Raw genomic sequence first — 26,390 nt, forward strand, 5'->3', positions numbered from 1 at the left:
AGAGCTTTCTCTCCTAGGAGCAGCAATTCTAGTGTATAATAGTTGTAAAGTTTAATTTCTCCATTAGAAATATTCTCTGAAAATACAAGGTTACCATGGATCCACATAGAACCCTAAAGTTGGTATTCAAGGAATGAATTTAACTATTTCTTTTATTTTCTGTGTGATGTCCTTATAACTTCCACTAGGCTCTTAGGTCTTCTTCCTTCTCTTTCCTTCAGTCAGTGGGCTCCATAGTCACACTCAGCACTGGCATGGGCTGCCACTGAAAGGCTGTTCCCATCCTTCCTTTCTCCTAAACCCAGACACCACTTGCACTCCTCTGTGCAGGGGGTTTGTGAATGGGACCCAGCAATTGATCTAGCTGGAAACCCCTCAAGGAAAGAACAGGTCTCAGCTCCTTCAGCTGCTTCATCTCACTCTCAGGGCGGCCACCTGCAGTGCTGGGTCAGCACTGAGTGAGTGGCAAGGATGCAGGAGAGGTCCAGGAGAGTGCACAAGCAAAGTGACATGGAGACGCAGCTGGTTAAAAGCTGCATGCAACAGGGATGTTTTCCTTCACTGAAAGTTTTCTCTTTTCTTTAAAGACAAGCAGAAGGTGGTGCAGCCCCTCTTTCAGAGAAGAGCCTAGTGCTTTCATTCTTCATAAGGAAATGAAGACCCTCATTTAAATTTTTAGCTTGTTTGACAGAATTCAAAGAAAATTTTCTGTAAAGGGCCATTTTAAGGGAAGAGAAGTAAGGGTAGGCTCTATTCCACACATCAAAACACTGTCATTGTGAAAAAAGAAATTCATCATTCACTGAGGCAGCAAGAATCTAAAGCACCAAACAAAACTGAAGCCTTTGGCTGGTGAGCTCAGGTTCAGCTTGGTGCTCTGGTTCCTGTCCCTCCAGCTTATTTTTGTATTTTGCTTATTGGTAGTATAACTCTGAACCTAAACAGCAATGTTGTGATCTGTTGCTCTCTCTACTAGTGTCTCACAGAGAAAAAATTATAGCCAAGCTCTTCTTTGTTAATTATTCTACCAGTGGTCTTGATATGGTCCCTGTAGCATGGTGTATTCCAGCAAAAGCTGGCATATCTGACGTATAGCTGGTGTATCTGCTCTCCAGTATGCCTGTGTGATTTTTCCAAGGAGCCTAAAGGAGCGAGATGAACAAATTCTACATTTGGGCAATTAACTCCTTTCAGCTATTTTAGATTGTGCTCTAAATATTTAATTTTCTTTTTCAGCAGGATGACTGAATAGATTAACTGGAAAATTCTGATTTTCAGGACTACGTACTGCATTTCTGTCTTAAGCCGTGTAAATCTGATGAGAAATTCCCTTAATAGCCAGATTCAGAAATACCTTATTTCCTAGATAGCATAGTGTCTAATTCATAGAGCCTACTTGAAGGTACAGGGCTTCAGTTTTAAGAACTTCTTATTTATCAAACATACTGACTGAAAAGGACAGGTTTTCCTACGTATAAAATTGAAATCAATACAGAATATATAACTACAGATACATAAACAAACTAAATTTCTGAACTTTGTGAAGATTGCATGTGTCCTCAGTGTCTGTGGTCCTCTGGTTGCAATAGTAAACCAGAGCTGGCATTACAGAAAAACACCAAATATTCTACTGGATCTCTAGACTTATCTGCATTTTTTTATAGCAATATATTAATACTTAATAGGTTCTACAACTAGTGCAATTACATTCTATTTGAGAAACAAACTAAACGTCTCATCTAACTCATTTTGTCTCACAGAAGTAGTAATAGTAAAAAAAGTGGACTCCCACTATCAAAAAAAGCATGCACTTTAGGCACTAACAGAAGAGTAACATCATTGCAAAGCAGCTAATATGCAGGTCAAAGCTAAATAATGAAGATTTAATAGGAGGTAAAATGTTTCAACAGGGAAAAATAGGACAAATAAAGATGCTATTAACAAAAAAATTTAATTTTTAGTAGACCATTCATAATATTTTAACCTTAGATGTCTCCATCTTTACTTCCTCAGAGACATCAGAACTGAAAGTAATCATATTTTATTGGGTTTTGAGGTGTTCAGAACCAATCTTATGATGAAAAGATAAAGAAAACTCTCAGAAATAGAAAAAAGAATACACTTACAATCCATAAGCCATCAAACTTCAAGCTTCTTGACGCATTGTTTGGATTGGTGTAGCATTCTGTGATTTCTCTCTTCCACCATTCGGCTGTGGAGTTGCGGAAGAAATCTGGGAAAGCTGTATATGCTCGGTAGAGCTGTAAAAGGAGTAGAAAAATAAAACATAGATATAGGACTCAAAGCATCACACTATTAAAATGTTAGAATTTGTAAAAAAAAAAAATCACTTTTTTGATAATTTTTTTAGATGTTCTGGTAGAAAGGCTGGACCGTTTCTGCATCCTCCTCCTTAGACTAAATTGTACCAGCCAGTTCATTGTATTAACTAATGTGTTGCTCCCTCTCCATTTGTGTCAATAACCAAATCACATTAACATTTACCTGCACTTGGGTCTCCCAATCCAATGTCTCATTAATTTCTACATTGGGAAGATCTGGCCAGACCTATTAGGAGGAAGGACATATTAAAATAATTAAATCAAACTGAATATAAATGAGTACCAACAGCAAGCAGCTGAAGCCTTGCTTCACTGCTACATGTTCCAACAGCAACACAAACTGAAGACATTTCAGTCTGTAGCATTGAATGTGTCATCTAAATTCTAGAATGGACAAATTCTCAACTCCAGGGTTATCTTGAGGGGAAAAGACATGATGCTTATCTGGATACAATATACCTCTATTGTCACCTATTTTTTAAGAACAGTACCTTTGCATATATAATATCATTGGTATTGGGCCATTTTATGAAGACATCATCATCCACACCTCTTGTGAAAGCAGGGTAATTGGTTTCATTTGCAGATATTGCCGGGTCCTAAAATTAATAGTAGTAAAATTTTACTTCTATGCTCAGAAGACAAAAATAGAAATGCTGTTAAATGTATTCTGTATTCTGCAATGATATATTGTAATTTAAAACCAGAATTCAACACTGACCAGGATTAGGATAAATCTCATTCCTTCTTGTTTTACTTTATTAATTAGAGCTGGTAATCCGGCGAAGTGTGGACTAAGGGTGAAGTCCAATTGTCGTACCATGTAATCAATATCTGAGTATTGAACATCCTGCAATTCACAAAAGCAATAAATGTAAGAGGCTTTTTTTTCTTTTTTTTTAATATATGTTCATAGTCCATCTTCAAAACTAGGTAAACTACTGAATTTTTGAAATGTAAAATTGGAATCTGCTGTAGCTTAAAGCTAAGCTTATCAATTGAATACACTTATGTAACCTAACAGTAAGTCCAACATGAAATTAAGCTTTCATTACCATATGTATTCTGAAGGTAGAAATTTATACATGGTAGCAAAAGAAGTCCTGGATTTGTAAATATATGTGTATGTATATATATGTGTTTTTGTACACATATAATACACACAGCAACTGCATACATATTACCACACATGGTACAGAAAGAGCTGGAATCAGTTGTTCTATACTGAAATCCTTTTTTGCTAATTACATATAAAATGAAATGCCACTTTTAATTTAAAGTATAATTTTGTTAGGTCTCTATGCTTTTGTGATGTTCCCAGCAACAACCTCTGCCAAAACATAACTGTCTCAGCACAGAATAATGTACAGTGTCAATGACACTGATTTACTTTTTTCCCTCCATGTTTTTCCTCTTAATCCCTATTCCTTCATACCTAGCAGAGTGAGAGGCAATGACTGGCTGGAGCATCTAGATGGTTCTTCAATGTGCATGTGTGAAAATCACCTATGTGGCCCATTTTGTGAACAGCTTCAGGTGCAGAAGCTCTCCTTCATCCCAGGGAGCTGGTTTGGGTCTTGGAGGTGGGAAGCTGGGTTCAAATAGCCATACTCCAAAGACTGAACCAACCCCTTCCCCACTGCAAATGTATTCTGTAAGCTACTGGCCAACACCACAACACTGTTCTCTTCCAGCTGTGTTTTGAAACAAAAGGCTTTTTTACGGAAAAAGAAGTTCAGACGCACAACCATGAGAGGACTTGGCCATGAATTCCCACACGTGAGAAAAGTCTCTGCAGTCTCGGAGCTCATAAATCCTAAAAATAGGATGCTAGCATCCTGAATTTCCTACTGCCTGTGTAAGATTACTTTCTACTTACTATACTGGCTTCTGAAAATTGCATTCTTGGGTGCCTTCCTCACAGTGTGTAAGGGCTAAAGGACCACTGGGGACCTAGAACAGCCCTGAAGCTGAATGTGCTATTAGGCAGCTTGTTAGTGCTACAATGCTCAGACCCATGGTGACTAAGCATGCCTTTAAGAGCTAGACCAGAAAGTTTACACAAAAGTTTTGTTATGGCATAAAACATATAGAGTGCTCTCTTCTTCTGTGGCTGTGTGTTTTTTACTGTTTTAAATTCGACAGTACTCTGAAGCCGGAAGTTCAAGCATTGTCACAAGCTTTAACCACTATCATCATACATAGGGTATGTGAGCTGCCTTCATTGCAGACACTAGCTCAGCAATTTCAGAGTCATTACTGTATCCATAGCGACATAGCTGGAATCCCAAGGACCAGTAGGGTGGCATGAATGGTCGTCCGATCAGCTAAAACCAAATAAGAAAGAATATTTATGGCAAATAGGTGAAAAGAAAACAAAAAACAGTTCTAGTTTGTAATAGAAGGAACGTACTGCAGTGTATTCCTGAACAACAAGCTCTGGTGTTGGGCCCAAAACCATGTAAAAGTCCAGAATTCCTCCAATTGTGCGATATGTCAGAGCAGGAGTTGGCTGAAATGTCACATCTGAAAATGAAGGAAGCAAAATAAGGAAATGTATGTCTGGATAAGCCACTATTGCCAAAAAAAAAAAAAAATTTTTTTTTTGAACGTTCAAATAAAAAGTTGAGAAAATAAAGTGAATTTTTTTTTTACCCATTGCGTTACTGTTAAGCAAGAGAACTCCATGGGCATTGCCATCTTCTTCAAGAGCCATGTAGAATGGCTGAAAACCATATGAATTCAACTTATACTGCAAAAGAAATAAACTGTTTTCTACTGGAGAAACATTGCGAGCATTCAGCTATTTACATTTACTAATAAAGTTAATAAATGATCAGGCACACAACTGCCAAACATACAGCAAATAAAATTCAAAATCATACTATGGTAATTATTTAAATTCCCAGAAAAGATCATTTTCAGCTTCAAATTTTGAGCTCAGTCTGGTTCAGACTCCTTAAAAGAGAAGGAAAGCAAACATATTAATAACTTTAAAAAAATCGCTAATATGAAATTCTCTTCTTTTCAAACATTAGCAGGTAACCTGTATGATCAAGACAAGCTCATGACTTTCTGTTATTTTTCATTTACATTTCAAATCCTGAACTGGAAATTATAAATATAAGGCGCCGCTATTTCACTATTAATTCCCTGCAGGTTGAAAACATTGTGTTATGCAGAAAATACATTCATACACATAGACATAAGATTTTTGATTTACTTCTGTAAGTCCTACTTTGATCACAGATTTGGGGGATTTTGCCTAACACAAGTCTAGCTTTCAGAATAATTAGCTGAGAAGCATAAAAAAAAGCATCAAAGTGCTGTTATTTCTAAGCCATTTGTTGTCATCCAATATCTGACTCAGCCAGATGGGGTTATAGGTCATGGTTGGTTTAGAGAAGACTGTTGCTGCTGAAAAAGCATCGGAGTTATAAGCCTCAATAAATATGACCAAAGCTAGTAAACGTGTCCAGTACCCACTGACTTCCACTGGACTTTAAAGCCCTACTGAACACCAGTGTAGATTAGGTTCACTGATCACTAATATTGGTCCCTGTACTCGTAAGGGAGGACTAAAGACCCAAAGGAGTTATGTGTGATCTTTATGCTATTGGAACATTAACAGTGCAAAGGTCTGACCAAGGGATATAAGCAAATTCTGCCTTGGATGACAGATGACAACAGCCAATCAACACAGATTGTTACAAAGCAAAAAGCAGTCAATTATGCGAAAATCAAAATTGCAATCTGTTTCCACTTACGCCAGGAGGCTGGTCTCTTGAGAACATTCCCCAGGTATTCCAGTTCATGTCATGTCGAAACGTGGCATGTTCAGTTTCACCAAATCCATATATATATTGGGATGCCAAGCGGGTAGATATCTGAAGGAACATGTCACTGAATGTGAAAGTTGGTAGCTGAGAATCCCAGCTAAAACAGAAAGAGGAAAATAAAAAAAGACCATAGCAGTTTTCAGTGCTGTGTGTAGCTGAGAGTCAACCTTCTGAGGCAGTTTTTTTTTTTCCTCTAGAAATCTCATTCTTCACTAAACTTGGGATAAAACTGTTACAGTTATCAAGAAAATTTACAGGACATGAAACAAGGATGTCTAAGAATTACATATACAGTCCAGAGGTGCAGAATGCCCCAGACAGATATATAGTATGCACAGGTATCATTCCTATGGAGTTACCTCACATTTTTGCAATTCATTGGGAAAAGGTTTTTCAGGAAAGTTTGAATACATTTTCTATTCAGACTGATCCTTGGTGCTGTATGTGATACAGTAAAAAAAAGAGGGTTTTTTTAGGGTTTAATGGACTTTTTTTGTGCAGGTTATTTTGAAACATTAGTTGTAAATCAGCTTCTTTATTGTTAAAAACTGAATTACAATCTGATTGTACTGTTCTGATGAAGGATGTAGTTCCAGAAGACTGAACTACGGAATGGATAATTACTCTGGTTGGCAAAAAGGAAGTCAACTTGCAGTTCAGTTTTGATCTCGCTAAAGAATGACATAAAAACATTTTTATTTGGAACCAAAACATAGGACATAAAATGGTTAACAACATTGCTATCTGTTTTCTAGGTCTGACTAATGCTTCATTAAGGGAAGAAGTGAAACTCCTGCTAGATTTATTAACTGTCATGTTACTAAAACCCATCTGCAAGTTAGCTGAGACATAATTTTCTTCTATTTTTGTATTCCTAACCATTTCCCCCAAAATAACCCAACAAATGAACAAAGTCCTTCCACAAAAAATGCTGTTGTCACCTAAGAAAAATATTAGAAAGCGCAGAAAATTGTTGTGTCGCCTAGATACTTGGGAACTGTTCACAAACCAGCCTTCGGAAATGTCTATGTCCTGTACTTTAAAATGATGCAGAGGACTTCTTGCACATGTCAAACTACGAGGTGACAGAGAAACACCTTAGCCAGTTTTGAGAAAAAACAGCATCTTGCTCAGGTCACCTTCTGAGACCTTCCCCTGGGTTAATATTCTTATACATATGCAAAGGCCAAGCAAACCCTGCTTGCTATATGACAGACATACCATTTTATGAGGTGGATAGAAGAACTAGTCTCAGAGCATTTAAAACACTCCAGACAACAAAATGGTTTGGTTTAAAAATAGCTAAAAAAATTAATGAAATTTAAAAAATGAACATTGCTTACATAACTGTCCCTGTGCTTTTGCGTCGAACCTGTATACCAAATGGTTTTCTGTGAACTGACACATCATAGAGTCGATTCTCGGCTGTACTCATTGGAGAGCTAGGGAGATTTAGTGGTACTGGAACCTCATATCGTTTGTTCTGGTAATCATAAATCTGTGAATGAAGAATTACATGAAATACATAGCAAACGCTACCAACAGTTTAATTTTCAAGAATTCAGGATAATAGTTCAAGCACTATTTCCTGTATTCATTAAAGACTGATAGAAATGAGTCTATACACTGGCAGATTCCCAGTCTTACATAAAGACTCATTCAAAACCTTGCCAATAATGATAAGAAATCTGAATTAATTAAAAAGAATACAGAAAATTGTTGAGCAAATTTTCTGAGATGAGGATTATTTTTTTTAATGTGTGTTTTTTCCTGTAGTTTCCTTAAAATATTTGGTTTGGAAAATAAAAAATCGTAAGAATTTGCTTTGGACCAGGAATGACTCATTTAATTAGTTTAGTTTACCTTTTAGCCAGCTTTAAGGGATTCTTTTTCAGGTTTTCTGTATTCTATAAGCTGACCTAAATTAATTCAAGATATGACGTCTGATCATTTTAGTAATGTATTAAATTTTAGAGTAGTTTTATTAAAGGTATAGTAATAAATTATAAAGTATTAAAGATTTTAGAAAATACATAGAATGGTTAACAACAACAAAAAAATTATAACCATAATGACTCCTACTGATAATTGTACTTTCATTGTAATGAGATACCTTTAGTTCCAGAGTTGCTGCTTGACATTACATGTATACGTTGACATTATATCCTTGATTCATATAATCACATTTTAAAAGCTGGGACAAAATTCTTACTAGAGGAAAAGATATGGCCTAAGAGCAATAAAAGCTGTTTGTTTAAAAGGAGAAGCCTATTTAGGCAAGAATGCCATTATCCAGATAATACAAAATTGACTAAAAACATTATTTCCATAAATAAAATATTTTTTACACCAGTGGAACAATACAAACTTGGAGAAATTCCAGAGTGAGATTACCTTAAACTGCAGCATATTGTTGTCATGATATTTCACCTCCAAGCGAAGTGTACCAATAGGTAAAGTTGAATTCTCATAAGCTTTGGTATTGATATTGTTTAAGGTGAGGTTAGCTGACAGACCTGTTGAGGTGTATTTTACATCATCAACAGAATAAATGTTGTCAGAACTATAATAGCAGTAGGGAATGGACAAGTCCGAGGTTACTTCCTGCAAATGGAAATATATTGCCAATCGTTAGGTTACGCAGAAAAAGCTCCTCTCCCCAAGCACAAGATGGACGTATATATGTGTCCCACTAATGGACCTTCCTCCTGATCAGCCAGAGAGGGGAACAGGATGATGCTGCTTGTGCTGTTTGTGTGGGTCCTGAGTGTCTGTCCATGTTGATCTGTGTGGTCGGCCACATAAGTATATATATATGTGTGCAAATATACACACACATGCGCGCACACGCACACACATATATATATATATATTTAATGCTGTACATGTGTGTTTGCCTACTGGGAATGCAATCTCAGCTTCACGACTGTTTGGACCTGGTGACATGGAGCTGTGGCAGCCTCATCCCATCAGACTACCAGGCTCGGCCTCCTTACCTAACACACATCCTGTTTTTACTAGGTAGCTATTAAATGAAGAGATTTGTCAAAAACATAATGCTATTACTGAACAATAAAGAAGCAATACTGAACCCACCGATCTCTGTACTAATTCAGATGCGGTTAAATAGTTTAGTCAAGGCTGTACAAATAGCCCAGTGAGGAAATTGTATCCTCAGAGGAAAGATGGCTTTATATTTTCTATATCTGTGATCTTCATCTCAATCCCATGAAAAAGACCTTCAGGCTTGATCTGCTGATATTCCTAAAATTTACTCTCTTCTAATCTCATTGTCATATGGTCTCTGACCATCTGGCTGCCTTTTGGCTGCCTTCAAGGGGCTGTACCCCAAATTACTTAGCTATTCAGGCAACATCAAATGAGAGCTTTCCATAGGCTTTTATATTTCTTTATTCATACAAATGAACACTAAAATAACCACTGAGAATTGCATCCTATCTATCTAGGATCTCCTGACAGCAAGATCAGATTTACTTTCAATTTTCTGCTATAACTGAATATAAATACTCAAACCAGTTATTCTGAGGTTGGATGTGCTGATGTAGACTAATGCATTAGCCTTCCACCTCTGAATACTTACCATCAATTCTGTCTAGTCATACAAATGAAACTATGCCTGCTAATCACATCTTAATTCCTAATGAATATTTATTATCTGCTGTCACCAAATTCCAAACATCTCCAATTTAAGCAAGTGTTTAAAATGTATCCAGTTTATAATTGGACCAGAATGTGATTTCACATGAAAAGACATTTTCAAATATCCAAAATTACAAAAATGTTTCTAATAGTGCAATAAATTTAAGAAAGTTCAACCACTTCAGCTGCTTTTTGCTTCTGGAGTGTCTAACAGAGTTTTGGACTTCATACCTAGCGGATATATCCAAGCTTTGAAATTTGGATTTTGAGAATCATAGAATAATGTAGTTTGAAGAGGGACTCTAAAGACCATCCCTGCAAGGGTATACTGCTGACATATATTTATAGCCATGTGATATCCAGAAATAAAAACTATCCAATAAAGAACTTCATTTCAGGTATCTAGATCTATCTGATAGACAGGGATGCAAACAGTTAACCTTACAAAAAGATGAAAATTTCCTGAGATGCAAGAATTTTTCATCATATTATATTCCAGAGGAACCAATTTTAATTGAAATGTGTTTCAACGAGTATACATGCAAGATAAAGTCAACAGGCAAAATAAAAAAAAAGACAGAGAGTTGCAGGTCATAGTTGCAGTTAAGAAGAGTTGCATGAAGATGTTGATCTCAAGTCTATTCTACTTTTTATAACTCTTATATTATTTGGTATCATCTTTCAAAAAATACCATTTTTTCCCTCTATTTTTAATACACTTTGGAAAACCTTAAGGTGTTGAAAATGGTCCTAGTTTCAATGAAGTAAAGAAAATCTACTAAGACTGGTGGGATGATGAAAGTACCACAGTCTGCCAGACTACCTTTTTCACAGTAACAAATACAAAAAGAAAGCTATGATACTTAAAATGCTCTTTCTCATTTGGTTTAGACAAATCATTTTTCCTTACATTCCAGACACAGCCAAGTTGTTCACATTTTTCTTTTGTTGCATCTTGACTGGGATGACAATCATATCTTTCATTGACACTGACTTCCTGAGTCCATTGTAATGAGTATGATTTTCCCAGTTCAAGCTGAAGTCCTCTTATACGAGCAACCTACACATATTAAACAATAAATAGTGATTAAATTCTACTTCACATAGATCTTTTTTTCAGCTTGCGGAAGTGCAGAGCCTCAGAAACAATAAGTTGTCCTGCCTAACAGCTAACAAAAATCTTAGTGTCTGTCCTGCAGCATTAAATATATTATTTTTACAAATGCATGCACCTGAAATTCATGCACATAAGACCTGAAAAAGAGCTGATCCCATATGTCCTATGAAAGCACACAAGGAATGAAGATAAGTGCACAGCTAGCTCCTTAGCCTTTTTAAATTTCAGTGTAAGTGGTCAGGAAAAGTTAAAATACTTTGATTCTGTTTGAGTAACTGAGATAACAGGTAACTCGAAATAATAATAAATAGTGTACAATGCAGGTTCAAACCAAAGTCAGCACTATTCTTAAGGTGGTAAAACATTTTCATGAAAAATCCCCACTAGCAGCATTGTGCTTGCCTGCTTAGTGCATCCATTTACTGCAATGCTGCCGCTCTGTATTCATCCTCTGAGAAATGCTGTCTAAAATGATAAATGAAGTGTCAAAACCATACTTCATTTTGTTTTACAATCATTGCTCAAAGAATCATTAAAAATGTAAATATTTTTGCCTAATAAAGCTATTCCTCTCCTTATAAGTCAAATATAGCTACATGAATAACTGTTTAACTAAACTTTGTGTTGCATAGAGTGTCTGAGAGCAAAACTGAGATCCACTGTCCATATAGTTGAGTTTAATGAAATTGTACTTTTGTTCTGTAATAAAATAGATAGCATATTCTGTGGAATCTACAATAGTACTGAATACTATCCTTTGCAATATATAAAATAAAGGTGGCACAAATCCAAAGCTATTTAGTTCCAATTTTTCTATTATTATTTACCTTATCTGCAGGATAATAGGTGATATTATGTGAAGAACTTTGCACAGCATTGTTTTGAGATACAGTAACATTTGTTGGTTCCTGGACCAATCCCAAAATTCTGATTTCTTCAAACTTCAAGTTGTTTGAATCATTGTAATTGTTGTTTATAACATTCATTTGTAGAACATTCTGAGAAATAATAAAATAATCACATTATATTGCCAAAATTTTTCCGATTTAATTTTAAGAGTTACATTTAACTTTCCTAGATAATTCTTGACATTGCAGTATAAAGTAAGCCTTTTCCTTATCATATTAATTGTCATCCTTTTTTTGCTCTTATCACTTAAAAGCTACAAAATGTTTTCTACCTTCTATATAACATGCTTCATACTTGCATATCAGCTTCCTTTTTGGTTTCAGAAATAAGAAAAAGATAACAGGTGTCTGTGATAGGGCAACATACCTCTACTCTACTGGAATCTTGCTAGTGAGAGATTGCTAATCTTGCTGGATCTTACAATTGAAAGACTACATTCAGTGTTCATGATATAGAAGAGCTAGGTCCTGTTCAGTTACATTGGACAATATCAGATTAAGAGTCCAGTCATTTGCTCTGTGCCATCACTGTCATATATGCCATTATGTATCTTCCTTACTGCTGCCTATGTGAGAATTTACGTTAGCTTTCATTCACAGTAAACCTTCGGCACCATTACAGACAACCGATGATTCAGTTACAGTCGCAAGCTCCAATATTAAGTGAGATTTCATATCCAGAGTATTATCAGATATATGAATTAAGAAAAATAAAAATTATGAATTTGTTCTCACTTCTATTCCCACACTTCCCTTTCCATGTTCCTGTGCATTCTATCTGAATTGTTGTCCTGGTGTTTCAACATGGCAAGGGAACGAATAACTTCTGCAGTTAGTATTTTAATGCAAAAAATAGATATCATACTATTTGGAATCCTTATGATATGAAAACTCCAAGCAATATGGAATAGAAAAGCTATCCGGACTTTACCTTGTCAAACAGAAGTAATTCCTATTAAAGAATACATAAATAAATAAAAATAATGAAGTGGATTCTGTGGGTTCAGACATTTTCCTCTCCATCACTGGAGAAACTCAGCTAAATTTTATGATATACCAGGATTCTTTTTCAGTTTTACAGCTTCTTAGAATCATAAACAATAAATTAATCTCCTTTCACACTCTGTTTTAACTGCCATTGATGTTTTACAGTTCTCTTGCTCTATAAACTTTCTTGCTAAGTTTACTAGGTGACAGGAAGTAGGGATTCTTCAGATACTAAAAGTAATTAGGAGAACAAAAGGCAAATACAAGATTTACACCCCAGGCAGATGACAATATTTTGAAAATGATACCTCGTAGACTTAATGAAATATTTCTTAGTAAATACTGTGGGAAAGGGAAAAAAAAGGATACCCTTAGAAGATATTATTGATTAAAACTCAAAATGAAAGTAAGATCCTTTAAAAAAAAGTACTTACATTGGAAACTTTAAACTCATAAGCAATGTAAGTTTTATTGTCAACAGTACCTAAAATGTGGAGAAAGAATTTACAATTGCAGTGCAGAATCAAAGGCATTGAAAACAGGACAGTGCTACAGTTAGAGACCAATATATTGCTAATTATTATTATCATTATTATATTTGTATTCAGAAACTGCTATCAAGATTGCTATTCCACTAAACAGATGCTGCACAAACTGCAGTAAAATAAGAAATTCTGATTATTTTTCAAAGCAGGAAAATTAATTTCTATATTTAACATTCTGCCAATTCAAATCTTCAGTTGAATTGATCCTGGGTATTGGTATTTTTAAATTGTTTTGAAATCCTGTTTTTTTGTATTATTTTTAAAACTCAGAGTTGAAGATTCATTCGTTTTATATTTGGTGTAGTGTATAAGCTGGTGGAGAGAAGATGTTAAGGAAGTTTCCTGTTTGTGGAAACACTTTGTGTGAGTGTAAACTCTACTATAAACTATACTTTCAAAAGTGATCATTTTTCCATCTTCTACTGAATCTTATTGCTAAACACAGTTTAGGTGCATTCTTGTACTCATTGAAACTGGCTTGAATAAATACCAGAATATACATCAATCTCGACAATGTGGTTTAACAGTCAGCATGCTAATGCACCAAACCTTTACATATTTAAGACTATTGTGAAGCCCAAATAAGTGAAAAAATATGAGTTAAGAATCATTATTTTTACACTTAAAAGTGATGAAAAAAATGTTAATAGCTTGTTGCCTATTAAAATCAACATTCACACTGACTTATTCTTATTCTGTAAAATCAGTGAGAAGATTAAAATCCGTAAATATTAATATTTCAGCTATCATTTATTCTGCTCACCTGTTGATTCTCCATCATCCCAGAATAACTCCCCAGAAGCTTCATTATTGTCATCCAGTGCAATTATAAGTCCCATAGGATTCTTACGGCTGTGAAAAAAGTATTTATCTTAGATGTATAATAAATATCCAGACAGTCTTACTTCATCTTTAATATTAATATTAAAAATATAAATAGGGTTGCAGAACTTTGAGAATTGTCTTATATTAGTCCTTGGTTGCCCAAGATTTTCATGTCCAATAATTTTCATGTAAATGGATTAAAATATATGACAGGTTTACAAAATGCTACACAAAAAAAATCTGTAGTTAATCACTAAATACATTACGCAGTAAGTTGTGTAAGTGCATTGTGACTGACAGTTATTGCCAAATTTCAAAGTGCAAATACTAAATACAGTAGGCTGCTACTTATTTGCAGACTGACAGTCCTGAGCCCATTCTTGAAATCATATTTCACACTATAGTCAAAAAAGCATTCAGTCTTAAAACTTACCTTGCAACTGTTGTGGTAGCTGGTTGTTGAAAAGGGAAAACATAGCCTCCTCTCAAATGAAGTCCCAGTTTGTCCACTGGTAGGTACATATCAATCCATTGTTTTCTCCATGAGATTTTTGCTCCCTTATTAACAGGGATGTAAAAGTGAATGGGTATTTTGCATTACTTACTGATATGAATGCTGTCTTAAAGCCTGAGTTTTAACTTAATTCTTCCTTTTAGTAAAAAGTTTAAGTTATGTAAATACCCATAAAACTGCCAATGGTTGAAAAAATAAAATAGCCATAGGTCAATATGCTATCATGTTATAAATCAACACCTCTCAGTATTTAATTTTAAACATTTGAAGTGAACAATGTCCCTTTTCACCCATGAAATTGATCATCCCAGCAGTAGGGGAAACTCACTTGCAGAAATGAGATTAGGAAAAGATATTTGCAAACCGTTTCATGCATTATTATTGGTATTATACTTCACTATTTCAAACATGATCTTTGCTTAAGTTTTCGTTCAGTCTGTCTTTGTATTTCCTGCATTCTATCCACATCTGTGCATCCTTTTTGTGGGGCTTTGATTCCTGCACTCGCCCTATCCTCCCTTCTCCCACTATTTCCTTCCTACAGGCTTTCCTTTAGGTCTCTATCCCAGGAGCAGAGCTGACAATCCTATTTCATTGTACAGATATTTAGAAAGCCACACCATATTATCCTACATATGCACTTACTGTATCATAATCATACCATACTGCATCGGGAATATAGGCTTGGACTACATCCACACCCTGAAAGGCAAATGAAGAAACAACTTTCAGATTTGAAGGCAAGTTAATCTAATAAGCCAAAATTTCCAAAATCATAATAAAGTTCACAATAAGAAAATTTCATAAGAGAAGAATTAGATTCTCTAGAGGACCGGAAAACAGAAGCAGGATTTAATAGCACAATGTATAAGATTTTCCATTTAGACAGTGATAAAAACATGTTCTGAGTTGTGGGCTCTCTTACTAGAAGCAGCAAACGAAGAAAAACAAAAAAAACACCCTAGGCTTGTTAGGAGTCTCAGGACAACCATATCATTTATATTCTGTATCCACGAAAAATGAATTTATCTAAGTTTTTATCAAGAGACATATTTCCATTGGAGACATAGCTATATTAATGCTAATGAACAAGGGCCTCTGCAGTCTCTTTTGGACTATGGTTTACAGTTCTGGTCAAAACTCTCAGTTCCATAATAAGATAGCTCATTGTACCAACCCAGAGTCACAGCACTTCAAACACACCGTCTCACAGGATATTCGCAAGCATTGTTAAATCTTCTTTATTTTGCATTTTCCATGCAGTTCAGATTAGAATAGGACCAGAGCAAATTTACTAGATTCACCTGCGAAGTAGAAAACCCTATTTTTCTTTTCATCTTAAGAAAAGGAGATGGAGCATGACTTCAGGGGAAAATGCATATGCAGTGAGTAGGGGAAACCTATCTTTTAAGCTGAATAATAATATTTTCACAAGACTGAATTGGCTGAAAATTAGAAGGTAGTTTCTAAGCAAAGGAATAAAAGAATGACAGGAATAGAGGGTCAAGAAATTTTAGTTGTTGGGATTTTAGTCTGAAATTCCCTGTAAGAAAAAAAGAACTGGAATAGTGTCCCTGTTCCCTTTAAATTCATTATGCGGTAGATGTCAAGGCAGTGAAACATACTGGGTCAAGTACAGGTGTAATAAGTAGCCCAGGACCCCACAAGAACTGTTTATCAACACTCCATGTTGCTTCATCAGAATAGAACCTAGACAAATGGGAAAATAACAACATTAATTATATTTACTAATTATATTATCGTGAGTAGTCTTAATATTTCAAGTTACTGATCGTCTAGAATCACTATTGAAAAGTCATCGCAACATCACAATTTTATTTTCATCTGAGGCAATATGAAATTTAGAAGGTAAATTTACAGGATTACTAATTTAGTTAATATTGATTATACATATGCATAACTGTGTCTGTGTGTGGATGTTCTTGTTAGAATTTGACAGAGCTTTATTCAAGAGTTGCCAGGTAAGGAAACAAAAATTCTGAAACGTGGTGAGAATAATTTCATTAACTGGTGAGAATAATTCCATTAACATGGTGAGAATAATTTCATTAACTGCCTATGACATTTTGTAGCAACTCTTAGAGTAATTGAAAATAACATATTTGTGTATGCAGAAATTATAGATGGTTTTTGATTACTCTTCTGATTACTTCAAAGTGGTATTTCATGAATTTAGAAGTTGTCTATACGTATTGCAATGTGCACTGTCTTTCACAAATTATACATGTGTTTAGAAAGTCCCTGACAGCATTCAACCTGCCTCAATTCTTTCTTCCTAGTAAAAGTAGCATGAAGTCTGGTTAGTAAACTCACTCATGCAGAACTGGCCGTACAACTGTGTCTCCTTGAGTATGAGCTTTGTAAAAGAGTGTATACAGGTAAGGCAGCAAAGTATAGCGTATGTTCAAGTAATACTTTGATGATTTCACCAAAACTGAATCAGCTCCAAACACAGCAGGATCCTGAGACTGAAAATAAATAACATATTACTATTGTTTTATGCAGAGGAAACTTGGAAAACACTGTATGTCAGATATGCAGAAGTAGGATGCTGCTTCAAAGATACTGCAATTCAGTGGTGCACCTCTGCAAGGTGTCTGCCTTGTAGAGTGTGACCTGAGGTCCTGGACCTCCAGTAAACCAGTCCAAGAGAGGGTTGCCTTGCACTGCAGGCCCTTCCTTGCCCACATGCATTCTGGATGCAACTAGGAGGTACTCCCAAGAGTCAGGATGATGGGTCATATAGCAGCAAGTGCCCTTCATTTTATATATGACCAATGGGGATAAAAGTCGATGTCAGATGAATGTACACCTGAGTGCATATAATTAATCCCTATGAAGCTAAACCTTTTGGAACTAGAATTTCATAACGAGAGTTTAAGGTTGTACCAATTTTAAACTAGTCAACTATCTAATTATTAGTGGTAAAATAATAATGGAAATGTGGTAGTGTGTGGAAATGTGGTAGTGTAACACAAAACTAGGTAAGAGAATGTACAACTTACTATGCGTAGTTCAGTATTGTGATTCCTGGAAAATGGATAAAATGCTCCTACTTGCATCCATCGTGTGCAAAGTTCTTCTGTGGTGTCATCAAAAAACCCACAAATATCTGCTCCAATCTTAAAATACAAACAGAATACATAATAAGTACAGTACATTGCACCTCTAATCTCTACAAAAAAATCTTCAAGTAGTGATTTTCAGAGATTTATTAATTCATCCTTAATTGCTAGCCAGGGTGATAGAGCCATTCAACACATTTCTATGTAAAATCTGTCTTCTTTCAAATCTCTCATCCATACCTAAATTTGCCCACTGTGTTTTGCTCTGATTCAACTCCAGAATTACTAAAGTTTCTAAGATATTATTTGAAGCAGAAGTAGCTAGGTAAATACCTATTTTTCAGTAAAGTCAAATAGATGTCTGCAAACACATTTACAGCCCACCATCTACATGAACAGAATTGTTCTAAGTCAAGTATAGGTAGTACAGAAAATTAAGTTAACTACTTGCTAACACTGCTCATTGTTCTCTTTCTGCCAAATATTTACCTTCCTGTTTGGTGCTAATATGCATACATTAGCAAAGCAATCCAAAAACCAAAGAATATCAAACCATGAAAAGTAATATGGGCATTTAATTAATAAATAGGTGTTCCTATTGCATTTGAAAATGAATGAAAAATAGTAGAGTTAGAAGGTGGATTGAAACAAATAATATGTTTGATAAACATGCACCTACATAATCAAGATAAGAAAATGGCCTAAAGCTAAAATCAATTATTCCTGGGAAGAAAACATAAATCAGACTCCTAAAGGGATTCATTTACAGCTTAAAAGACAAGACGTTTGTACAGATAGTTTTGATTAGATAATCAGGTATCACGGATATACAGAGCATTTCTTATGTGTTCGTTTTGAAAGGAAATCACAGATTACTGTTTCATACGTAAGGAATTCCAAAGAGGTTAAATTCCAGCATTCCAGGTATTGCCCATTTTATGTGATCCCATGTTGCTGCATTATCTCCCAGCCAGTGTCCTGCATACTTTCCTGATCCTGCAAAAGTAGACCTTGAGAGAAGGAAGCTTCGTTTTCCAGGAAACAAAGAGTCAATGGCTCTGAAAATAAGAAAAAAAAAAAAAAGAAATTATGCAAAGAATAAAAAAGACATAGAGCTAAGTAGTTCTATATAAGGCAAGTTTATATTTGTTATTTTACCATAACAAATAAGTTGAGGACACAGATTCTCTTACATTTAACCAGGTGTCTTATAGCTAAGTTCCTTATAGTAACCTTAAATAATGTTTCTGTAAGTTTTTGCCCACCAACCTAGACTGTATTTGAACTCTGCACATAATAAGGTCACAGAAATCCGACACATCATTATAGAACCAGAGATTTAGTCAGCTGTGGAAAGACTGATTTTCCAGAGGCCTGAAAATTCATACCGCCCCAAAATCAGGTTCCTTTGGAAGTGAAACCACTCACTGTATCTCAAAAAGCAGGCCATATGCTCTACTATACCTTTTTTTGTAAAGATATTAGGAAGCATTCCTTACCGTTTTGTTGATAAGGTCATAGAGTACCCAAACAGGCTGTGAACATCGTACTGTCTCCCCCACTTCTGCACTGCATCCATACAAAGAGTCTTGGAATACAGGAGTCCATCAAGAATACCTTTGATAAAAGAATACAGATAACAGTTATGAAGTGTGCTTTGATTCTGAGTATTTCCGTTCTTTTCCTTCATGCATATACATAATATTTAGGTCCTTTTTCCTGTTTAGTGTTTGTATTAACCCCAGTACTACAAGGACAAAACAATAAGTACTCATCTGTATCATGTAATGTTCTAAAGATTGCTGGCTTTATTCCTCTTTGCTTTAACTAAGAAGCTTTCTGCCTTGAAGCTTTCCATATTTCATGGCAATCAATACATAAATACATATACAAATAGCAAAAGAATTCTCCTGATACTGCTAGAACTTGCATAAATGCAACTTTACTAACTGAGTGGAATTTAGCAGACTGATGTATAACATGCTTCAATTTGTTCAGAACATATCATGATTAACTTATACAGTCTATCTATGTCTAAGTGTAACTAAATAGTAATCACAGGCTCCCTTCAATGCCAATGCTTTCTGGCACCTCTTTCAGTAAATCTTTGCACAAATGAAGCTCACTGGGGTCTTTATCATGAGCATGGAAGCAAAGAGATGGTATAATATTCATTATTTAAAGTTGTATCTTTTAGTCTACCAAAAGGTACTCCTTTCCTATTCTTTCATCTTAAACACAGAAATGGAAACATTATATAGTTTAAATCTGGTGCAGAGGGAAAAGTTTAAGTTTCATTTGAACCCTACATCTATGGCTGAGGTCAGAAGGAATGACATTTTCACTTACAAAGTTTGTCTCTAAAAAGATACCCTAAGTAGTGAATGTAGCTCAGCATAATTCAACTTCAGGCCCTCTAGATTTCTCATGCAGACACTGGTTCACCCATGCAAAGAAGGACTGCATAACTGAGCCCTAAATGTCTAAATCACTTGGTCTGATAATGTACTGGCAATGATCACTCAAAATTATTACTTAATACAGAATTTGAATTCCACTTGAAGTTAAAAGAAAATTAATACCAAATTCAGTAATGATTTGGAAAGGGAAAAAAAGCCATTTTTTTCTCATGAATTATATAAACCGCACCTTTGACCTGGGTTTAGGTATATTTGCATTTGCTGTCAATAATAATGTTCAAAAACCATCCCTAAAACTGCTAATAAAATCTCTTCATACCCTTGTAGCTGATAGCACAGTAATTCAGAAACATTTTGATTTCTTTGCTTCCCAGTTGAAGAAGATGGACTTACAGGGTATAAAAGGAGGATAGTTTAAGGCATTCTGCTCACAACCATCCCTTGAGCCTTGAACAAAGTTGGCTACTTCATTCATATCCTGAAAAAAAAAAAGCATAGAATATGTTAACGTTTCCTCAAGTATGTTTTCCTAAGAAAATTCTTATGCTTTATTCCTCCTATCCTTTAAGGAATAATTAATTAGAACTAGTATATAATTAGGTATGATGGTATAACTGAGATACTGAACTGGTTGAGTCTTGCTTTAATATGGGTCTAAATGCTGGACAGACTTTATGTGAGTGAGCAGTATGAGTTGGGACACCTCAGATGACTGTTGACTATCTACAGATCTGAAGCTTTTAGACACTCCCTTAGATGCCAGACATACAGGATATAATTATCCTTCTTTAATATTATAGGTCTCCATTACCATTTCTGTTTAAAGAAGTGACAATATCCCTAAGCTAAGACGGAGTCCTAGACTGCAGTAGGATGCAGTTCCTCCCACAGTCAGGAGCTGCCAAAAGGCATTCAGCTCTCCAGCTATGCTGAGAAGGGATTGCAACCTACCTACTCTTACTAAGCATAGTTTTTTTTCCTCTCAGCCATGTGACTAGCCATCACTAAAAGCCAGCACACCAAGGAAGCAGAGCTCAGAAAGCAGTGAACTATCCTCACAGGACTGTGGGGAATGATTGGTTGAAAACGTACCATAAACTACATACATGCAATGGAATGCATGGGACAGATTCCAGCCAGTCCTTACAGGTGTGGCTTAGAGTCCCCCTCCTTCCTTTCCTCACTGGAGTCAGCATCTACATCACGAGAATTACACCTAACCCCAGAAAAGAAACAAAAACCAGAAATAGCAGGAGGTGCCCCTCTAGTACTTGCCCCTGCTTATGAACAGCTCCACACTACTCTCAAGAGAATGTATTGACTACAGAGGATGTGATTTGAGAGAAATGTAGAATAAGCAAATGTATAATGTGATTTTTCTGCTAAAATATACAAGGTGACTAGATATTCTTAAAGATTTCCTTTAAAATATTTTTCAGAGCTAATGCAAAACTTGTATATTTTCCTTGCCAGATCTGCAAGTGCATTTCTAGATGCATACCTAAATGTACTGCAAGAAAAGCACACATGGAAGAAAACAATAACCTTGGGATGGAGCTCTGTTACTCTAATGACCAATTTAATCACATTTTTAGAACTCAGAAAGAGATTTATATCATTTATACTTGATAACCTGACCTAATGGAACCAGAGTTTGCAAAAACAAGCAAGAAAAGTATAATTTAATCACATAACAGCTAAAGGACGGTATTTTGCTGTACAGACTAAAAATGAATTTAAGATTGTTATGGCTTTTTAAAAAGTATGTCAAAACATTCAGATCTATATTTTCTCTTCCAAGATTTATTCATTTTTAAGTAAAATGGAGAGGAGAAAAACAGGTACAGAATAAAGGAAGTAAAGAAGATGATCCTCAACCTTTTTTAAAGACCCCTATCACTGAGAGATGTCAGAATTCATCTGTGCTTCTGCAGAGAGAAATAATCAGTCTACAGAAAAAAAAAAGCACTTATTTAAAGAAAAGAAACCTGCAGCTAAAAACACATATTCTCATCTTCTTCTTTATCAGCCACATCGACAGGGGATTATCTGATGCACTCTAATGCATATTGATGAACATTATGAATTATTACACATTACAATTCCCTCATTAAATAGAAAGTAGCAAGATAATTAAGTGACAACATGAAAAAAAATCAGAATAAACTAACTAAATAAAGTAGGTTAAAAACTTTAAAATATATTTGAAATCTTGCTGTGCATAGTTATGTTTGCATGGATGAAGTATAATAATCAGTTAGCTCTTTTGGTCCTACCAGCAAATGCTTGGTAAGTAAAATTCCACTGTTCATTTTGTGTTTGAGCTTTCTGGAATCAACTTTTATTAAACAAAAATTTACAGTTCGCCTCTCTATTTTGTTGTAGGGGTTAAGAGCAATATTTCCAAACTATGCGATATGGTTACACAGTACTCTGCCTCCAGGTCCAAGATTGTTTCAGCATAAATCAAATGAAATTTAGCTTCTCAAGCTGAAATACAGTTCTATCCTGTCTTATTCAAAGCCTCTACCTTCTTTTTGTTTTGTGTGAGACTAGCCACAACACCATTCCCAGAATTTTAAATTCCAGACATAAGTCTGGAGTCATCGTGATGTGAGTTCATTGTGATGAAAACAGTAAGTTTCTTAGGGGATCAGAAACGATCAGCAGACAAGAATAAGAATGGCCTAAAAATCTATTTTATACTTGAGCAGATTTTAGATATCCTGATTTCCTGAGTCTAAGGATATTCCATACTTTCAGCCACAACATAAGGAGAAAAGCTAAGTTATCATATTTAAAACCGTACAGTCCTTCAAACCCAGGTTTTAGCATTACAGCTTGTATTAGTCCAGCACAAAGTCAGGGCATTATGATGCTTAGAACCTTTAATAATTGTAAATATAGATGGGCATTTCCAAAGCATGTTTAATTTCTGAATCCTCATCTAAGCACCTAAATGTAATCTTAACTTATATTTAGGGCTATTGAGTATCTATAAATATTTCTGAAGTAAAAAAGGGTTTTAGCTGCTCTGTATCTTCACAAAAGAAATTAACCCCCTGTTCAGGTGCTTACATAGGGATTAAGAAATTTAAGAACAGATCTCCCTCAGGTATCTATCTCTGAAAAGCTTTACTACAGCATATTCCTGTAAAAGATTGATCTGGGAGAATCAATACGGCCCTTGACCTTACTTAAGTTCTATGAATTATGCCTACAAACAATTGTGCTAGACTCCATGTTAACCATTTGATAGAAGAAAATATTTAGGGAGCCTGACTTTTCCAAATCCTAACTTGGAATACTAACTGCACATGTACTAATTTGAAACTTCATGAGCTACTTGGAGAAGAGAGGTATAGACTATATTAATTTTAATCCTTCAGTACCTGTTCAGAATACATTTACTTAGTATGTATACAGGTTTTCTGACTGTAGGAGTGTGCTGTCATTTGCCTTTATCAATGGGTCAACAGCTGAAGCATTTTAGATGTCAGTGAACATCCACAAACAGTACACTCTTATTTAAATGACATGGTTATGATTCAAATTTAAATTTCAAATAAAATATCAAATTTAAATTGCAAATCCAAATATAAAATCATGACTATAGTGTTTATTCATAACTGCAACACTTCTAGAACTGTCTGAAATATACTTATTGTCAATTTGTTATCAGAAAGGACAAGGAGTATTAGTTATGAAGCTAAATGTTTCTGTAAGAACCTACTCTCTTATAAGAATCACTCTGGCTGAAGAGAACAATTATGGATAAATGGATCTTCTCTTTTAAATAGTGACTTGACTGGTCTTACCGTTATTATACCATACCACAGATTTGTAGGCAGCAGGTATGACTGAGGGCACAATAAGAATAATAATTATAAGCTGTTGAACTACTTGTCCAGAAACTAGGTCCCTGATGTACAAAATAATCAAAGAAAAAATAAGAACATCCTTTTGAATTTCAAAAAGACTATTTTGGAGGAAATGCAGATGGTGGAACTTCAACCAAGTTGGACAACTCATGTACTGAAACCTATGTATGTATGTATAGCTTTGCTGGGTCACTCTTCATTTGTACAGGCCTTGAATACAATGTGTGCTCAGTCCTATCAACCTCCCTAGACTTGAGCAAACTCTTCCCTGATTCTGCATTATAAAAGAAGGTTCTTAATTCTGGACTAAGAAAAATGAGTTTATTCTGTTAAAACTCAAGGTTCTACAAATGACGTCAATGTTTTTCTCTAGAGGGGAAATAACTTCTACTCATATGTACTGCTTATTAAAAATAAAACCCAGTGTAGGAACTATAGCTTTGAAATGGGGCCTCAATCTGGTTAGTGGTCCACAATTTTACATGCTGTCCTTCTGCATATTTATCTCATAGCCAGCTGTTAGACAAATTAGGTTTCTATACATACACCTGTAGAGCACTGTCAAACGCATTGGGTAAATGCCACTTCTAACAAAAGGCAAGATCTCTTTGATACCAGAAACACAAGGATTCCATGCAGTGTGTTCAATGTCACAGAAAAGACAGACAAATGCCACATTGATTTCAGGTTATTAATAATAAACATCTCTTCAAATTCAGTGCAGATTTAAACAAAATGTCTAGCCATAAACCTTACTTGTCATTAGCTTATTTCTGTAAAACATGAAAGTTCTGAATTACTTACAATCCAGATCCCATCATATGGCACTTTTTTATAAAATATTTTGCATTCTTCTACCCACCAGCTGGTGCAGTCAGGATTGGTGAAATCTGGGAAGACAGTTCTTCCCGGCCACACCTATAAAATTCAAAGGGAAATAATTGATTAAACTGTTGATTACATTAGAGAAAGATTAAAATACTCACATTCAGATTTATTTGAATTATTCTTTTGGATAAACATTTGGATATTAAAACTTTATATTACTAGTTTTTCAGGACAGTGTTAATATAGAAGATATAATATATATAAATTCTCTGGAGTGATAATAACTTACACTCAGCAAGAATGAACAAAGAGTATGACCTTGTTAATGTCTTCTGAATTTTCAACTTAGAAGTCAATATTAAGTCAAAATTATTTTTCAATTACACAAGTCCCAATGAGCAGCTTAATTTGTAAAGTATTATAAGGAAATTTTCAAAAGCAAAGTGGGAACTGGCTCTCCATTCACTATTGAAAATAAACAGAAGTTGGCTGCCAAAGTGCCTCCTGAGCCTTCAAAATATTTGTTTTCCTTTTTACTTAATGTAAAAAACTTACTAAAGCACAAGAATTACTGAAACATATCATATCAGAAAAATTGAACGTATCTTACCCTGACCCAAATTAAATGACAACATGTAGTGTCAACGGATTGAGTACCAACTTCATAAAAATCCAATTACCTCTCCAACTAGTTGTGTTACTCCATCTGATTCATTAATCCAGACTTTCTTGCTTTCTCCCCTGTCATAGGCTTCATAGGGAGTACCATCAACTAGAGTCTCTGTGCTAATAGCAGGATCCTAAGACAGCAGAGGGCAGAGGAACTACGCTAATTATTATTGAACGTGAGACAGGCAATACATGTAATAATTACACAGAAGTATGTTAAGCATAATAATAAATAATTATCATGATATTATTTAAAATGGGAAAAGAAATAGCTAAATCCTTACCAGTATGATAACATATTTTTGTCCATAGTTATGCATGTAAGTTCCAAAACTAGGGAGATCTTTAAAGTTCACTTTGTCGTAAGTAAAATCTTTTCTTGCTTCCATATAGTCAATATCTGTGTACTGAACATCCTGAAAGAGAATGCCATTTTTTTTTAACATTAGAAGCAACATTTAGGTGTTTTACATATTACTCCAACATAGTTTTCTTTTGATAATTCCCATTCACTCTGAAGTGAACTTATTCTTGTGACTGTATTGCAGATAGACAGACAGTATGGTGTTAGGATCATTATGAACAATGTGAAAGTATCCATTATTTCAGACAGGAGATCATTCAATCTATGAACTGCATTTGGGAGAGCTCAAGAAGTACATGGAGAACTCAGCAAATACAAATTTCAGCAACAGAAAACAAGAACAGCCATCTTGGCAGCACAAGACAGGACAACTCTCAGAGATGATGGAAAATGCTTAGCAACATA

At 35.1% G+C, this 26,390-nt stretch overlaps 1 protein-coding gene across 1 annotated transcript in view; it reads right to left on the reverse strand.

The window, feature by feature from the left end:
- Positions 1-26,390, reverse strand: part of LOC106494316 (maltase-glucoamylase-like) — a 60,456-nt gene that overhangs the window by 14,608 nt on the left and 19,458 nt on the right. The window contains exons 11-35 of the mRNA XM_013954554.2: positions 25,906-26,037; positions 25,633-25,752; positions 24,929-25,042; positions 20,637-20,721; positions 19,323-19,440; positions 18,710-18,881; positions 17,764-17,880; positions 17,072-17,226; positions 16,363-16,447; positions 15,383-15,439; positions 14,657-14,781; positions 14,162-14,250; positions 13,288-13,337; positions 11,786-11,956; positions 10,752-10,901; positions 8,576-8,785; positions 7,525-7,679; positions 6,110-6,278; positions 4,998-5,094; positions 4,756-4,868; positions 4,544-4,669; positions 3,064-3,192; positions 2,834-2,941; positions 2,506-2,568; positions 2,127-2,261 (exon numbers count right to left, since the gene is read on the reverse strand). Of these exons, the coding sequence (XP_013810008.1) occupies positions 2,127-2,261; positions 2,506-2,568; positions 2,834-2,941; positions 3,064-3,192; positions 4,544-4,669; positions 4,756-4,868; positions 4,998-5,094; positions 6,110-6,278; positions 7,525-7,679; positions 8,576-8,785; positions 10,752-10,901; positions 11,786-11,956; positions 13,288-13,337; positions 14,162-14,250; positions 14,657-14,781; positions 15,383-15,439; positions 16,363-16,447; positions 17,072-17,226; positions 17,764-17,880; positions 18,710-18,881; positions 19,323-19,440; positions 20,637-20,721; positions 24,929-25,042; positions 25,633-25,752; positions 25,906-26,037 (3,045 nt within the window). The remainder of the gene's footprint in view (positions 1-2,126; positions 2,262-2,505; positions 2,569-2,833; positions 2,942-3,063; positions 3,193-4,543; positions 4,670-4,755; positions 4,869-4,997; positions 5,095-6,109; positions 6,279-7,524; positions 7,680-8,575; positions 8,786-10,751; positions 10,902-11,785; positions 11,957-13,287; positions 13,338-14,161; positions 14,251-14,656; positions 14,782-15,382; positions 15,440-16,362; positions 16,448-17,071; positions 17,227-17,763; positions 17,881-18,709; positions 18,882-19,322; positions 19,441-20,636; positions 20,722-24,928; positions 25,043-25,632; positions 25,753-25,905; positions 26,038-26,390) is intronic.

Source organism: Apteryx mantelli, chromosome 14 (genome assembly GCF_036417845.1).
Source record: "Apteryx mantelli isolate bAptMan1 chromosome 14, bAptMan1.hap1, whole genome shotgun sequence".
In the NCBI taxonomy this organism is placed as follows: Eukaryota; Metazoa; Chordata; class Aves; order Apterygiformes; family Apterygidae; genus Apteryx; species Apteryx mantelli.